At 39.9% G+C, this 17,358-nt stretch overlaps 1 protein-coding gene across 2 annotated transcripts in view; it reads left to right on the top strand.

The window, feature by feature from the left end:
* Positions 1-17,358, top strand: part of CACNA1C (calcium voltage-gated channel subunit alpha1 C) — a 457,698-nt gene that overhangs the window by 73,910 nt on the left and 366,430 nt on the right. For both annotated transcript variants that reach the window (XM_053943267.1, XM_053943268.1), the window contains exon 3: positions 333-436. In XM_053943267.1, coding sequence (XP_053799242.1) covers positions 333-436 — 104 coding nt within the window. The remainder of the gene's footprint in view (positions 1-332; positions 437-17,358) is intronic.

The raw sequence follows: 17,358 nt of genomic DNA, 5'->3' as shown, positions 1-17,358 counted from the left end.
TAGTACAGGTTTCTCTTATTAAAACTAGTGCAGCCATGCTCAAAGGAAAATTGGGAAAATGCAATCTAAATAAGTAAAAGAAGAAAAAACTTTTAAGAAACCTTTGTTTACTCTGGCACGTGACTGGCCTACACTGCTTTTGACATATTAGGAAGAATTTTGGCTGGGAGCTCCTAAAAGCACTTAAAAAGGCATATGTTTCTTTTCAGAGTATAAGAGGCTTGGAATGCTTGTTTTAAACAGAGATCTTATAAATATTTTTTTTTTCCAATATTTCTTTTTATTTTTGCGTGCTCATTTTGGAACAATTTCCTTAACTCCATTCCTCAGACCATTTGAAATAATTATTTTACTGACTATTTTTGCCAATTGTGTGGCCTTAGCTATCTATATCCCCTTTCCAGAAGATGATTCCAATGCCACCAATTCCAATCTGGTAAGTCCTCGATGGTGTTTAGTCTTGCTATTTTGAAAGTCCTTTTGAAAAGTGATCGTGGAGACTTGTGAAGGCAGGGAATGTGAATATATCCACCAAAGATTAGAACATCATAAAAATTGTTTTTTACTGCTATGTCTTGTCAATTCATTTTATTACCTGTTGCAGTGGAGCGGGTTTTAGAGAAGAATATTCCAAAAAGTTGCACAGGTGCTGTATGTGATGTTGAGGTTAACAAATTTCAGCATGCTGCAAAAAGGCTTGGTAAATTTTAACCTGCAGGTATTTGTGGGAGATATCTTTTAATCAGTGATCACCTAGTGGCTTTTGCCTTACTGTGTGCCATTGTGAAAATGGTGCTGTCCCCCTCTCAAGTGATTGATGACTGATTAATGCTTGCATTTCAGACACATGCATTGATTTGGCTGAACAATATTTGTGCAGCGGGCGTTTTTTGTTTGGTTTGATGGGGTTTTAAAAAAATTTTTGGTTGTTTTTGGTTTTTTAGTCATTCCCTCTTGTTGGGGGAATATAGTTTTTCATCTGTCACCACCGATGCCAGTGTTGGTACTTTGGGATTCAGCTGTCTGTATAAAAAAGAAGAGTGTTTACTTTTGGCTTAGCATGAAGCCATAGCAAAAAATTCTGTTCAGTAAGGGCAAAACACAAACCAGCTCTGGAACACAGTTCACTGAATTAGCAGAAAACATTTTTTTTTCCCCTCTCAAATATGTGAATAAATCTCCTACTTGTCGGGTTGAATCAGGATAAAAACTTACTCCCAGAATTTAGGAGCAGGGCTGCTATTTCCTGAGTAAAATTTATTGAGACTTAAGAAATTTTAGAGCAACAGTGGAGGAGAACAAAAGCCATACTTCTAAAGTAGCAACAACTGGGGTGGCTGACAGACACTGTAATTAAAAAAGATTCATGCTGCTCTTGGAAATCAGTCATCTGATTAAATCTCTCTTGAAGTTTTAGAAAACACATTGCAAACTTCAGGAATTGCTGAAACAATACTTCTATGTTTAAAAAAAAAAAGAGTAGTAAAAAACTTGTAGTGTGGTGCATTTGTACTGTAACTCCTTAAAGAAGTACAAAAAGAGAAACAGGAGGTGGTAAGTGATTGTTAACTGTTCTCTACAGGTACAGTGCACATGAGTTGGTCTTGTGTCTCTTTGGCTGTTCTTTGTTAGTGTGACTAAGTGTTTAACAATGATGAGTTGTGGTGTGTATATTTTAAAATTTTCAGTAGGGCATCTCCCAAAAATTACTGTATTTTATTTAATAAAAACCACATTCAGTTGATCTCCTGGTGAGGAAAACAGGTATGTTCATTGCATGTTCTGACTTGCAGGGTTCAAAGAGGAAAATGAAGAAAATTTGAAGGTTAGAGGACTCACAATTTGGTTTGAATTTAATTGGGTTGTGGGTATTTGCCTCAATTCAGTGAGGAGACTGCTGGCTGAAACTGGGCTGGAGGTATCTTTGTAATTGAAACTGTTCTGCTATCAAGAAATATGTGCACCTTGTGATTTGAGTTTCCAATCTGCATTTGTTTTCTAAGACATCTTTTACATAATTTAGAATGCCTATAAAAACTCTTGTGTTATTTGTTGGTGGAGTTCAGAAAAACCTAGCCAAGCAAGAGTTATCATCTCAGGAAAGTTTGGAAATGTTACAGTCTTGAGGATCAGGAGGAACTGTTAATTTACCTAAATAACTGTTTCATAGAAGTAGGGAAAGAAGAAAGTTAAATGAGTAATCTGCTTGACTCCACTTTGTTCTTTGTGTCTTCAAGGAAAAAATAATTAAAACTGGAAAATGGGATACTTAGTGTGGACTTGTGAAGTCAAGACCCTTCTACATTATAGATAAAAGCCTGGAGCTGTGGCTGCTCAGTAGGCTGTGATCTCCTGTTAGCCTGTGTTTGCTGTTGTTGGGTTTTGTGTGTTTTGTTGCTGCTTTCTCAGTTTACATATTTATCCCTTGGCATGTGCACACTGCTGTTGAGGAGCACACTATGTGAGTATACAGCATGTGCTGCATTCTGTGAGTGAAGTCCAGAGCAAAAGGGAAGGAGAGAGGGGGCAAATGGGTGAGATAAGGGTGAAAAAATGTGTTAGTTGTGTTTTGGAATGGAATGAAAGAATAGATGACAGTTAAAGTTATTCCATCAGGCAGGAACTGTACAAGGGTGGGACCTTACTGCCAAAGAGCCAAACTGCACGTGGAAGGGACTGGAAAGGAGCTGGGGTTAATAACATGTTCCTGTAAAAGCTCATGTATTCACTTCATCTTTGTTTTTTTCCCCTACCTGTGAGCATCTATTTCACAATCAGATTTATTCTGTAGCCATGAAGTCGAGGGCTGCAAAGGCTGTAATGTGACACAGGCGAGGAGTTTTTGTGTGCAGTGTGTGCATGTGGGTCATGCACAGATGTGTGTACTGGCAGAAAGGTGATTGCACACAGAATTTTTCTAGCTGCCTAGAACTCTTGATTCATTTTCATGTTGCAATTTAGCTGTTTTAGGGCTACCACAGTAGCTCCCACATCCCTGGTTTCCTGAGACATCTCTAACTTCTTGAGATACAAGAAACTATCTACAGAAAACACGATGGGCAGTAACTGTTTAACAAGCTCTGCAAGTGCCATAGCACTTTTCCAATAAGCTGCCAGATTTGCCTTAGGCTCAGAGTATTCCTTCTCCAAAGTTTCATCATAACTTTTCAAATAACATTTTCATTGGTGACTGAGGTTAAAATTCAGTCAATTGCCTTCAACAAGCTAATGGAGTAGAGGGTGGTGAGGAAAAAGAGAGGAATCCTGGATTATGTGAGTGCCTTCTTTCCTTCTCTCTGTAAAAGTAGAAAAATGATGCCTAAATAATGTTTGGACAAACAACTGCTCTGTGTGGATTTCACACATGACCAGTGATGGTCACATAGGGCACATGCAGTGCTTTGTGCTTCCCCATGTACCTGAACAAAACCAGTAACTTCTTCCATGTCTCCATTTGTCTTTAGCTGCAAGACCTATTTGATATGATGCCTCAGTGGTGAGCATTGAAACTAGCTACAGAGGAGTCCAGTAAATAATTCCTTCCCTTTTGCATTAGCCAGGAATTGTGAATAGCTGTTGTGTATTACAAGTTTAGGTTTCACACCACATAGATGTTCTGCATGTTTTTCTGCAATCTGTCTTCCTACAATAATAGTTCCTATAAATCTTCCGGCCTTTTTTATCAAGTCTAAGGACAGTAACTTGGACTGTGAAGGCCTTTCAGTTTTGAAATGACCATTTATCCTAAACCCCACATTTCCTATCTTTATGCTCACTGCAGTGTCTTTGTCACTGGCTTTTAAAAATATGCCAGAATAGTATAATGTACTCATAAAAAATGCTTGAAATTTGCTTCAGCAGTTTTTATGTGCTACTTTCGTAGTGTTACTGAAAAAGTAACTAAAAACTATTGTTACTGGAAAAAAAGTACTGGAAAACTTAACACAGATGGAGGGCAGTTGGATTAGGTGCATTTTTTTTCTTTCTTTTGTATTAATGAACTTGCTGAGACTTAATTTAAATTCACAAATGAAATAAGCTCATGTATAACCCTGCACAAAGAACAGTTGTGTGCTAATGCAACCAGAAAAATTGGAGCTGGTTTGAGGGGCATTAAAGTCAGTCTGCAGCAGAGGCTGTGACTGATACGGAGGCTTTCTGCTTGTTATCCCTGCAATTATGCATTAGGACAGAGATAACATACATTTAGGAATAAAACTATAGACTGCCTAAGATAGGAAGCTGAGAGGAAAATGCTTCTGTCACTTTGCTGGCAACTGCAAATGGCACAAGCCTGGTCAGTGTCACAGCACGGTGATAACATAATGAGGTTAAGACCAAGGTTTACAACACGTTCCAGGGAAGGCAGCTCTGTTGGTTGTTTATGCTTTGGGTAAAGAGCAGGGAAATCTTCCTTCTGTTGCTTTGATAGCTCTGCTTTCCCTTCCTTGTCCTTCTTACCGGAGGGAAATCCTGTTGTACACTAGTTAAATGTGAAGAAAGATCTCTTGTGTTTATATGTGAGCCCATAATGGGATGTCACCTTCAGGCTAATTTGTTAATATATAGCTATATAAATAGGAGTCTGTGAAAAGAAAGATGGGATTTCTGCTTGATTGTCAGTTCTTGTGCCAGCCAATGTTTGTGTCTGCCTATGGAAAGGGGGCTTGCCTTTCAGGGAGTATGGCTGCTTTATTATCTGGTCATTATGGGAGTATCCTGTAGATCAGGGGATTCCTGCATTAAAAAAAGAGAAAGTTGTTTTAATTTTTTTTTAAAAACTACCTATTGTGACTATCTATTACATTGGACTGTCTATTACATAGGTAGACATGTGGATGTGACTATCTATTACATTTCTACACACTGACATAAACTTCAGCAATTTTTGTATCAGAAAATTCTAGAGTCACCACACAGAACAAGGTCAATTTTTCTTGTGTGACATCAGGAAGTGTTAGAGAGCAAAGTGGGGGTGAGGGGGGTGGGAAAAGAAAGGATGGCTTTTCTGGGTGAGGAAGAACACTGCACAAAAGCTTTTGGTTCTGCTGTATCACTGCCCTCACTCTCGTGTGTGCTGTTCCCAGGCAGTGAGTGAGCAGAGGATGACAGCATGGGGGGTGAGGGACAGAGTGCACTCCGAGCTAATGAGCTCTGACAGGTTTATTACCTTGGGCCTGATGCCAGCTCTGCTGCAGCTGGGGGAGCTCACACAGTTACAGGGCTTGAGCAGGGAGGGCTGAGTGACAGGGGCTGGAAGAAGGATGCTGAAGCGGCTGGAAAGGGACTGGAGTCAGGATGAGAAGAAAGGAAATTGTGCCAAAAAATCCTTGAGGGTTTCTTCCAGAAAGATTGTGAATCACTGTGTGATTCTGAGGAAGCTGAATGTAATGGAATTTAGGCTCAACATTTCCTGAAGTTCTCAGAAATCCTGCTTCTAACAGGGTGATACTCAGCACCCCAAGCTGCAGAGAAGCACAGGGTGGAAGAATAAGCATGGGGTTTAAGAGGGAGGCATTCAACTTGTGTTCAGGTCCTGGTATTGGCAAGCTATGTGGCCTTGGATAAATTGGCATCTCAATTTTTCCATCACATCACTACCAGAAATGCTGTGAAAAAGACTGTAAGGAAAGAAGAAAATCACTAGCAGTCAATTCCAAGATAGCAGTCACTAACTAGAAAAGAAATGTAAAAAGTAGGTGTTTTGTTGTTCTTTTTTTTTTAACATAGTTGTGTCATTTCCTAGGCTTTGTGGAGATGCAACTGGTAAAGCAGAGACTGGCACATGTGTTACTAGTGGGAACAAAGCTGTTGGGTTCAGAGTCCTGACCAAATCCCAGCTTCTCTTTGTACCAGTGGCCCCAGAGTCCTCATCCAGTCTGTGCTTGTTGGTGTTTGCCATCTCTTTATGGGATCTGACATCTCTCATGGCTGTGTCCCCCCATATTTCTTTTTGCTTTTTAAATTCATAATTCTTGCCAAGTAATTCTCCTTGTTCCAGTACACATTGTAACAGACCCAATCCTTTTCCATTTTCCTCCTAACTGCAGTCTCCCTTCCAGAGCGGTCTCATGTTTCCCACCTGTTTTCTCATTTGACCTCAGTGCTCTGCTTTACTCAGCTTCCTGACCACTTCTCTTGTTAATTTTACTCTTGAATTCCCTTTCTTTTCCTAAACCTGGACTCTGTGTAATTAATCCCAGTGCACATTCTATCTCCTTATTTTTTTAGCTTCATTCTCTACCCATTTGTCTCCTTGTCTTCAAAAGCCTTTTGCTTTTGAAATTGGTGCTCTCCCCAGTCTGATGTCTGAACACCAGCAGTAGACATGGACACTCGTGTGCACTTGCAGTAGGACTGTAAGCTGTGTAAAATGCAAGGAATGATAAACTGTTACACTAATGAATCCAACTCCATGAAAAGAGTAACTTGAAATTTGTAGGTTGTATGTTTCTGTGTGAGTGATTTTGAAATTTTAGTTGTATGTTTTGGTTCTGATTGATGGCAGGTTTATCAAGTTAGTCCAAACATTAAACCATTTATCCCATTTTTGTAGACAGCTCTGATTACCTTTTTCCTTTCTTTATGTGTAGGCTTTCTAAATCTTAACAAGTGAGGGTTTTTTTCAGGTGGTAATTATTCTTGTTTATCAAACCTCAGGTTCAGTGTAGGATTTGTGTGTGTGTTTCGTTTGGATTTCTTACAACTTTTTTTTACCTGTTTAGGAAAGACAGAAAAAATGTGGAAGAAAGCCAAATAAGAATATTTAAGTAGTGATGTTTTCACTGTAGTCTCATTCCTGCCACCACAAAAGTAACAATCTTTTAAAAGCAGTGGGAATTTTCAAAATGGCAGGCCATTTTTGTACTGTCCTTTTTGATATAAGTATCCTTACCCTTCTGTAAGTCTTTGGGATGTTTGACTTCTGTTCATGAGCTCTTCAGAATCTTTTAATGACATTAGGAAGGAAATAAGAATCTAGAAAATCTAGAAATTCAATTGAGCACATTACATATCACCTTTAGATTCCTTTATGTATAGATTATATTAGACCACATTCTTGGGCTTTAAGTCAGGCAAGCTTCCCATTGACTTCACTGGAGTTTGGCTGTCACCAGAAACCATCCACTAATTCAGTGCCTTGACAAACAATTGCTGGAACATCGGGCTTTGCTGACGCGTACAAAGTCATTGTCTCTGAAGGCAATGCTTCATGGACTTGTTCAAACTAGAAAATACCCCAAGAACTTTTTGCAGCTCCCTTAGAAGTAAAATAATGGGCGTGCTGCTTGCCAAGGGACAGAATTGCCAAAAGGGAGGAATGTTTTGTGTGTTTGTCAGAGTTTTGACTGGCTATTCCTCTTGAGGACAATTCCTATTTTCTCCTATGCTTTCTAACTCCTAAAACATGAGGGTCTGTATGTCATAGCAGCTCTTCACTCCTCCTGGAGGAATGACATCCTCAAAACAAAATGAGACAATTCTTGGCTTTCACCTTCAAAAATGCTGGACAATTTATAATTGACATTGTCTATAACCTAGTGGAATGAAATTTCTTTTCCTGCTTGTACAATTCCCATGAAGAGCCTGTACTTAGCAAAGATATTTCTTGATGAAGAATATGATGTTGAGAGACCACTGGTTAGGGAAAGACTTCCAGCAAGCAGCAGGAAATATTCATTAATGTCTTTGCAGAGCGTTGCATTTCTGGCAGATGTTGGCTCAGCAGGTTATCTCCTGAAGACACCCCCAGCAAGTTCTGCTTCACCTAAGCCTAGGCAAGGGAGCTGGACCATCTTTGGACAGCAGTGTTTTCCTGACCCTTTGCCACAACCTTAACAGCTTGTGATGATCTCTGGGACACCAAGGAAAGCATATTTTGCTCAGTGGAGGCACTTTAATGGTGTATAGCTGTAAGGTTTGATAGACACGAGATGCAAATTGATGTCTTGGTGCTCGTAGTGAGCTTACCCGTACAGAGCTTGAGCACTGAGCAGCCAGAGGAGCACCTTTGAAAGCTCTTACCTTCCTGGGGTTGCTGCTGGTATAGCTCCTTTCCAGCCTCTCTAGCAGGGCTGCCAGCACCTTTAGCCCTGTGTGCTGGATTTGGCAATGGCACGTGTGAGGTGCCCAGCTCCCACAGCAGAAGCTTTCCAGAATGGAAATGAGATGTGTGTGCTTCCCTGGCTAGCTGTGTTGGCAAGTGTGCAGCTGTTTTTCAGGCTGTCCTGATAAACTTGCACTGGTGGAGAGCTTGGGGGTTTTGCAATTCATCATCTTCTGCTGGTTTGTCGCTGTCTGTTGCTTGTAAAATTTATATTTAGGTAGCTTATATTAGGAACTGAAGCAAACGTCTTTTGCATATGGTTATCTTCATCTGGTATGTTGGAATGTTTTTCTACTTAGCAATAAATGTGCTTAATCTTTTACTACGACTCTTTGATCTGTAGCATGGTGAATGCTTTTTATGTGGACCTTTTAAAATGTTTCAGTTCTATTACATGCCCTCAAATATAAAACCTCACACAGAAGTGGACCTTCTATGTAATTTTATTGTTGTTATTTTTATCCATTGAAAACCTCTTACAGTGCTGTTATCCTTGTGTGGCCTTATTGTCTGAGTCACTTTTAAACAAGAATCCCTGTTTAGATGAGATTATGCAGGCAAACATGTGGTCACAAAAGATTTTTTCAAGATCTAGTTGTATAATTGTTTCACAATCTAAACTTGTATTTAAAAATAAACAAACAGAAAGCTTCTCCTCATTATGGTCATCAAGATAATGCCTGAATCTGTACAAAAGACTCATCAATGCCCTCCAGGAGCAGTTGGCTGAGATGAAAAATGTTGAATTGAAATAACATCAAAGGGAACACACAGCTTCTATAGCAGTGGCTAAATCATGACAATGACAAAGGAAGGTCTCACACACAGGATTGGTGTCACTGTGGTGACAGGTATTGGGGCATTTATTTGTTAAGGGTTGTTTTGCTGTACAACAAGGAAATCTGCTGCTTCTGCTCTTTAAAATCACTGCTGTCCATGCCACAAAGGGAAGGAAATAGAGGAATTCCAACTTCCCACTTCTGGTAAACACCTCAGGTACCTCCTGAGTCCAAGAACCTAAGTGAGCATTTGCTTGTGCAAATACTGAATAATCATGTGCAATTACATGGGTGATACTGGAGTTTCATCTGGGGTTTTCTGCAAAATCCAGCGCTGTGTGTCCAAGTAGGGAGAGCAGTAGGTAAAAGCTGACACCTACATGGAGATGTCTGGGCTGGATGTGCAGCTGTGGTTTACAACTTAGGTTGCATTCATATGGACCAGCAAAAATCTGATAAACCTCCTTTCACCCAAACAACTTGTATGCTAATTGTTATAAGTCATTAACTGTGATATATTCTTCCCTTATTCAACCTGAACCAACTTTTAGCTGTGAAATAAGTCACTGGCTTTTTTATAGATCTTCTTGTTTAATGCTTTCATTTAATCCTACTTCTCATTTGACAATTACACAAATTTATCCATCTCAGAGGTGTGATGCTTTCCTTCTGACATAAATAAATTCTTTGTTTGTAGCAGTTCATATTCCAGCATTGCCCTTTACTTACTCAAATTAAATGTTTGCTACATTTTACATGCTTAAAAATTACATTCCAGTTTCAGCTTTTTTTTTTTTTTTTAATATTGGATATAAATCTTGATGTCCAGATCAACTTGATCTCCAACTTCATTGTCCCTAGGATAAAATCAGCACTGCTGCTGCTTTGTTTTCCTTTTGGCACATCAGGCTGCTGCATGCAAGTATTTGACAGCTAGGGGAAAAAGGAAGAAGGAGCTGAAGCAAAATTGAGTGTTGTAGCCTTTTGGAGGCCATCAATATGATAATGTTTGAGTCTTTTTGATGTTTTTCCTGTACTGAAATTTTATGGAGTGAAAGAAAAAGAGAAGGAAAAAAATAAATGCAGAAAAGCATTTGTAACTTTTAGAAGGTCTAATTCTGCTAAATTTTGAGCTTGCACTTAACATTCCTTGTACAGAGGCTATGGCAATATGAGGGACTGAGCAGTACAAAAGAGCAGGAGCTAATCTAGGGAAAATGCAGTGTGGTATTTGAGAGAAGAAACTGCTGATAAAATCCTGGAAATACTTCTGGTAAACAGCTCTTGAAATAAATTCAGTCCTGGCTGAGAGTTCCCTTTGGAAATGTTTACCTTTGCTTCCACATTTCAATATGTATTGAAAAAAGAGACTGAGAGAGATCACAGCTTGTGTTCAGGCTGCTGCTCATGGGTTTCCCTCAGTTCATCTTAGTCACTCAAGTCACTTTCCATGGTACAGAGCTAGCACTTCTGGGCTCTGATGTGAATTTAAGGAGTGTGTTTAAAAGAGGGTTTTAACAGGTTTTAAACAGTGGCTCATTCCTGCCTTCCATCACCCAGACATGAACCAGACACATCTGCCAGTTTGTGTGTCCAGTGCTGCTCTTTAATAATACACAAAGAAAAGTTTCACTGGATGCAAACAATTCTTAAATAATTAGAAATTTCCCAAGCAGGATTTTCGTATCACTGGTTCTTCAGTACGTCTTGGGCTTTATTATTTTTTTTTTAATCCTCTATTGAATCATTGCATTGAAGCAGAACTTATGAAGAGCATGGTTCTACCTTTGCTGGGCTCCACTTCTGAGCTCCTCCTGTGGGTGAGGCTTATGGATGTTTCTGGGTGATGCTCATGGCAAGTCACACCACAAATCTCACTGAGAGGCTGTGTAATTGTCAGAGCTAGGTCTTTTCCCTGTCATTCCCAGTCTTTTCCAAAAGCACCCAGTGGTACTGACACAGAAGTTCAGGGGACAGGCACCAGCTGGAGCTGCTCCCTTGCCTTGCATGCAGACACAGCAGCAGCTGCATGCGCGGGAGGGGAGCCTCTCCCTCTGCCTTGCACCTTCCCTCCTGTCTCGCTGGGGTGGGCAGCAGGTCCTCTCAGCAGTCTGTGCAGGAGAGAAGGCTGTTCTGCCTTTGGAACGGAGCAGGTGAGGCCTTGCACTGCTCTCCCTTGGGCACTGTTTCAGCTTAGCTCAGGAGAGTGTTCCAAGCCACCTCTGATGGAAGCATTGCACGTGTGCATCCGAGCAGAGCTCGGTTCAGTGGCAGCCCCGCTGCCCTGGGTGCCTCTGGCTGCAGAAACTGATGTGCCTTCACTGTTCCAGCCCAGAAGGCAAACTGGGCTCTGCAGAGCCTTTGACCTTTTGAAAGTGTGAAAATCCATAGGGAGCTAAAAATTATTCCTTTTTCATTGAACTGCTTAAAATAAAGTGGCCTATGACCTCTCGAAAGTATGTCTGACCCTGTGGGACTCGGGAGAGACCAAATGAACTAGACCATAGCAGGACCCAGAGGTGAGCACAAATTCCAAGTTTTAGGCAAATTCCATAGATCAGACTATATTTTAACGTGAGAGGTGATGATCTCAGGCCTCTAGTGTTGCTTTCCGCTGGTCATATAAATTTATGCTGTGACTGCTTTATCAAGAAAAGGGAAGATGTTTATAACGTACTGGTAAGAACAACCTCACTTCTAATTGGAAGCTGTTAAAGGATGATATAACCTGAAAAAATACACAGGGCTTTTTCCTCCATACATTCCTCTGCTTCTCTACAAATTCACACTGAGAATGAAAATATATTTCTTAACTCTGTAAATTCTGACAGGTTATGCTTGATTGTATTACAAGGGCTGTAACTTTTTCATTGGCTCTCACTATTTCCTGATGCTGATAATTGTTTTTGTTCTTTCTCCTGAAAACACTCATCAGCATCATGTTTGAAGGATGGCCACTGGAGGTATATAAAGCTTTTGGTTTTGCTATCACTAGCACAGCAAAGAAGTTAATAATTCATTGGGCATCCTGGAATCTTATTAGCCATGTTATCCAAAAGCTGTGCCCTGATGCTTGTGTTGAGTTGACCTTGGATGTGATCTGGAAGCTGCTCTGAGAAACTATTGCTCTTCAATGTGTAATAACAGTTTGATAAGCTTGACCTGTGTTCCTTGATCCCAAGCTCATGCCTTTGCTTTTGGCTATGCTGAGACTGATTGTTCAATATTTCCCAATTCTCTGATAAATACACTTAAGCCTGCCCTGCTTCAGCAAAATTGGAAACATGCAGGCTGATCTCAGTGGGTGAGTGCCGCTTGAACGGCTTGTGAACAAAATGTTGTGTTTCCTTTGCTGTTTGGCTACTCCTGACATGTCTCTCCATCTTCTCTCCGTCATACCTGCTGGAGCCCTGTACTGCACACAAGTGATTATGGAGTTATTCTCTCCTGCTATCAGCAAATACGCTTTAACTGGACTACGGAGCAAGAGACATTGTGAGCTTTGAGTCTGTTCTATTTGCTTGCCATTTTAAAACCTGTTATTTTAGATCCTGATTTTAGCCTGATTCAGAAAAGCAAGGTCTGAAAGCTTGTAAACAAATCCAGGACTTGCTTGCTAAGACACAGATAAGAACATATTCTCCCATGTCATACCTAAGTGAGTAAAGGGGTGATGATTATAAAGCAAACACTGAGCAGAAAATGGTTTATAGAATAATGCACAGAAAAAGCACTGAGTAAATTTTTTAAAAGCCCTCATGTTATGCCTGGCCATCAAGGACTGCACAAGAATTTGTTCAGACATTTAATGTAAGGAAAAGAAATTGTTCCTGCTTCAGGATATTTGCCATTTTCTTTACCATAGTGAAATAATATATACAGCCCTAAATGTTTTGGAATCTAATCCCATCATGTCCATCAGATGACCATGCTTGGGGTATTTATTGATGAGGCTGGATAAATCTGAGCTGAAGAGAACACTCCACTCATCATGGAGTGAGTAAAATCCTGGGCATGATGCCAGACTCTCAGGGACAGTTTTTGCCTTGATGGCATATCGTGATTTATACTTATTGTTGCTTCCATCTCTGAGTGCTAGAACAGGGAGAAGAGAGGCAGGAGGAAAACAAAACACTGCATTCTCACGTGGATGTTATTTACTTAGAAATGAAAATCTGCTCATTGTCTCATCATTTTCTGTTAAAAAAGTACTCCTAGCTTTGTTCTAGATTACAGAGTCTGTGGTATTTTACAGATATGCTGGTTGTTGAGTCTTTCTCAACCTAAATAATTTTTTTTTGTTGAAATACTCATAATCCTGTGTCAGCAAAAGTAGTTTGTTAAATAATCTTACCCTGAACTGCTGATAAATAGGCTGAGTTCTTAGTAGGTTTTTTCTTGCTACTTGGTGATGTTTTGTTTCAGTGAGCAAAAGTTCATTTTCCAGTCTGCTTTCAGTGAATTGGAGAGGTCTATAAGCTTTTTGTGCTGGTCATCTTCCATCTTTAAGCAGCCTTTTATGACTTTCAGTAAAACCTTTTGTTTTGATAGCTTATTAAAATGAAGTTTTGCACCCGGGAGCTGAATGACTGACTTATGCAAGGAGCAGTAGTTCCCACCTATTCCCTGTAGCCTCACAGAAAAATAGCATTCCCGGACAAAAGTTGAGTCAGGAGACAGGAATGACTCATTCTTCCTACTCTTCCCCTCTGACATTACTCCAAGAACAAGCAAGAGGTTTAGTCGGGAGTGTTACTGTTGTATAAAAATGCAGAAAGTTTACATTAACTCCAGAGGAGAGTGGACCAAGAATTTGGAAGGCAGGTCCGTTGAGGATTAATAATTACATAAACTGCATCCAGATGAGGAAATCCCCTGAGCTGAAAATAATTGGAAGCTGGGAGAAGGGTGAAGGAGAGATACAGGCCTGTCTTGTCGTTGATCTCCCTTTGGCTTTTGACTTTGGTCGCTCCTGGAGGCACAGTTCTGAGTAAGATGAAGACTTTTTTGGAGTGGTGGGGGAGCCTGAAAACCAGAATTTTGGGGTTCAAAATACAAAAAGAGTACAATGCTTTTTGCTTTATGGCTTTGTGGCCAACTTTCAGTTGGCATGGAGGGAAAGAGAAGGAAAGGAACCAGTGTATTTTTAATATCTGTCTTTTAAGGTCAGCAGTCCTTGACTTTTCATAGAGGAAAAATTGTTTGGGTTGGAAGGGACCTTCAAGATCCTCTAGTTCCAATGCCCCTGTGGTGGGCAGGGACACTTTCCACCAGACCTGGTTGCTCAAAGGCCTGTCCAGCCTGGCCTTTTAGTTTGGTTTAAGAGAATATAATTGGAAGTGAAGCTGAAGATTTGTGGCTTGTTACTGTAATTAAATCTGAGGAAAGAGGAAGTTCAAGGTTGTCAGCTGAGATGTTCTCTCTGAGACAGTAATGTAGGAACCACCAAACTCAGATGGACATTTGAAAACGCATTTTTATCTCAAAGTGCTGATTTTGTTGGTAATAACGTTTGGTTTCATATGTATTGTGGACTTATATCCGAGTGAATTTGGGAAATGAAATCTGATTGTGACAGGTAAAACTCTTTAAAGGGAATTTTCTCCTTCTGCATCCCTTCACATGGGAGAATTCTTCCCAAGAACATGTCTTTAATTCCCTCTCAGTGGGTTTTTAATTAGGCTGGTCATCAAAACCACATCTTGTAAACCAAACACACCAGAGATTCCTGACAATCCCATTAGCACATTATCCATGTGATAATGCTGGTCATATGTGTATTACCTTGGCATTTCCAAGAGCAAAACTAAATTCTGTGCTCTCCTGAATCTTTCAGGATGCTGTCATTTATTGTAAAAGAGGTCTTCTTGTTAAATAAGGAAGTGTTTGTTTTGGGAGTTTAGTAATTGTGAAAGAATATTCAACAAAATTCTTCATCTCAGAAAGGTACAAAGACTTAAAAGAGTGATATTAAGCTGAGGTGGCAATCTCAGCTAGAAATTAAGGGGAAGTGAGACAGATAATTTCACTGTTGTTTTGTTCATTTGTGATATAGCCCTATATTCAAAACATGTATCTTTAATTTTGTTTTCACACTGCAGTTAAGCAAGAGAAACTGGAAATCTGTGAAGTGGCCCTGTGAACCCTGCTTTAGTCTTGGCAATGCAGGTTCACAAAGAAGCTGACAATTCAGCATCAGACTTGTGACACTTTGTTATCATCATGATGTCCTTCAGTAGCTTTATTTCAAGGAGCTTCTAGTGGAGAGTCACATACAAGGACTATAAAGGAGATGGCAGGACCCAAGACATTTCAGCCTCTCTCCAAGGAAAACAGACCTAGCAGCATGGTCTAGATACTGTCCCTATTTTCATCGATTCCCCAGCCACTCTGAATCCAGATATAAATGTCCCAGATATCTGAAAAAAAAAATGGATCCCTCTAAGGCCTCAGAAACCTTGCTGGAACAGAATCCTCTCAGTCTTTCCAATAAAGTTCCTGACTGGGGAACTTCCTTAGAAGACAGCTTAGGAGAACAGGTTGTGCTCAGTGCTCACACACAGCATCAGCAAGTGCCAGCTCTGGTCACACTGGGGTGTCCCACCCTTTTTTAACAAGGCACCTGCTTCCCTTTCAGTCCTGCCACTTCTGTGGAGAGGAAGCACAGGACCAGTTTGACATTTTTGCAAGGTGGCCTAGCCAGTTTGCCACTGTGCAGAGATTGTACTGGAAGCCATTGAGAGCTGGCTATAGCAGAACTATGAGGGGACTGCATTCACCCTCTGTATTAGCAATGAAAGGGAATTTCTCTGGGCCCAGGAATGAGCCTGGGATAAGCTCCGTGGCATCTAGGGCAGTCTGTAGTGTTGTCTGGGTGCTGACTTTTGATGTTGGAAAATATCCTGCTGGTTTGGCATTAGATTTTGGCAATTCTCAGATTTTCTAGGAAGACAGTTCAGCAAAACGATCCTGAAAGCCAGTAAAAATAACTTGAAAAATTGTTTTTAGCTGGCTAATTTAGCACCAGGGTGCCATTAGAATCCAGACACTGATGCATTTGCAAATGGAGATATTTTTCTCTTTACTTCTGTAAAATTTTGCTGTTAAGTTCCTCTTTTGTTGATAAGGTTTCTTTTATGGACTGCTATTGGCTGCTACTCGTTTCCTGGGGGTGTTAAAATACTCTAGTGCAACTTGGAATTGCAGTTGTGAATTTCTTAAGATGGGTAAGCAAATCTGCTGTGTTACCTAATCTGTGATTGGATCTTCTTGGCTTCCAATTGGCCATGGTGCCCTCTGTATCAGCAGATGTGGAGGATGATTGGCACAGGCCACTTTCTGGATCACTGAACTTCTGGGAAACCTCACATTCAAAACAAGACAGCAATACAGGAACATATCCCACAGGATGAAGAAGGTCCCATAATGGTTCTTCAGGTCACCACATTCACTTCTTGCACTTTACCTAAATTCAATCTCTGTGAAAATGTTGATGGAGCTGCATTTTTTTTCCCTCATATTTTTATTTTTTATGGCCAAGAAGTCTGACCAGAACCTTTCTTGTTATATCATTCCTATTTTCACAACTTCTCTAAGAATAGAACTGTCACATGAAAACAATAATCCAGTCACAGTTAATAAGGAAATGAGTGATATGTTTGTTGTTTCTCTACATTTGCTTTCATTCCAGAGTCAGGTACTTGGAGTTAGGACAGGTATCAGTTCCTGTCTAGCACTTCTTAAAGAGAACACTTCCAGCAATGTAATGAGAAGGTCACAGATGACATAAGTGTCATCTGTGAGGGCTTATAATATTCTGCACTTGTAAATTAAAAGTATATGTATCATGATAATGCCTTTGTCATTTTAGTAATAGTTAATACAGTGATTCTATGAAAAGCAGTTCTGTTCTGTTAGGAACACTAATTATACACTTTTGAAAAGACTCTGATAGTACATAGGACAAAGGAATTATAAAATGGTTATAAAAATCCTTGAGTTGAAACTTTCCGGTAAGTGACTCAGGCTGATAGGCCTAATTCAACCAGCACAAATAAATCCAGTAAAAATATATGTGACCTAAATTGTGTCAATAGCACTATGGGCTCTGAGAAGGCTCTATGTGTTATCAGTGAGAGACACTTTTTAAAAGACTAATTTAAAACTGGAGAAGTAAACATTTCTATATATCTCTCCAAATTAAATTATATCATTATCAGATAAATTGTCATTAGCAGTAAAATTGTGCACCTGTTTCTTGAAAGAACCTTTTTGGAAAAGTGAAGGAAGCTGCGTTTATTAATATTTATCTAATTTTTTTAAGCAGCATTGAACTATATCAAATAATACAAGCAAGATAATGTACAAATACGGATTTGGGGATTGTTAACAATTGTGAATCAGTTCGCTGCTTTTGCATTATGTTGATGCTCTGAGAGGTTCTATGTCCCTTCATTACTGATATGAACATTT

The sequence above is a fragment of the Vidua chalybeata genome, chromosome 5, assembly GCF_026979565.1.
Source record: "Vidua chalybeata isolate OUT-0048 chromosome 5, bVidCha1 merged haplotype, whole genome shotgun sequence".
Taxonomy (NCBI): Eukaryota; Metazoa; Chordata; class Aves; order Passeriformes; family Viduidae; genus Vidua; species Vidua chalybeata.
The sequence above is the reverse complement of the archived record's forward strand: the minus strand, read 5'-3'. Positions and strand labels throughout refer to the sequence as shown.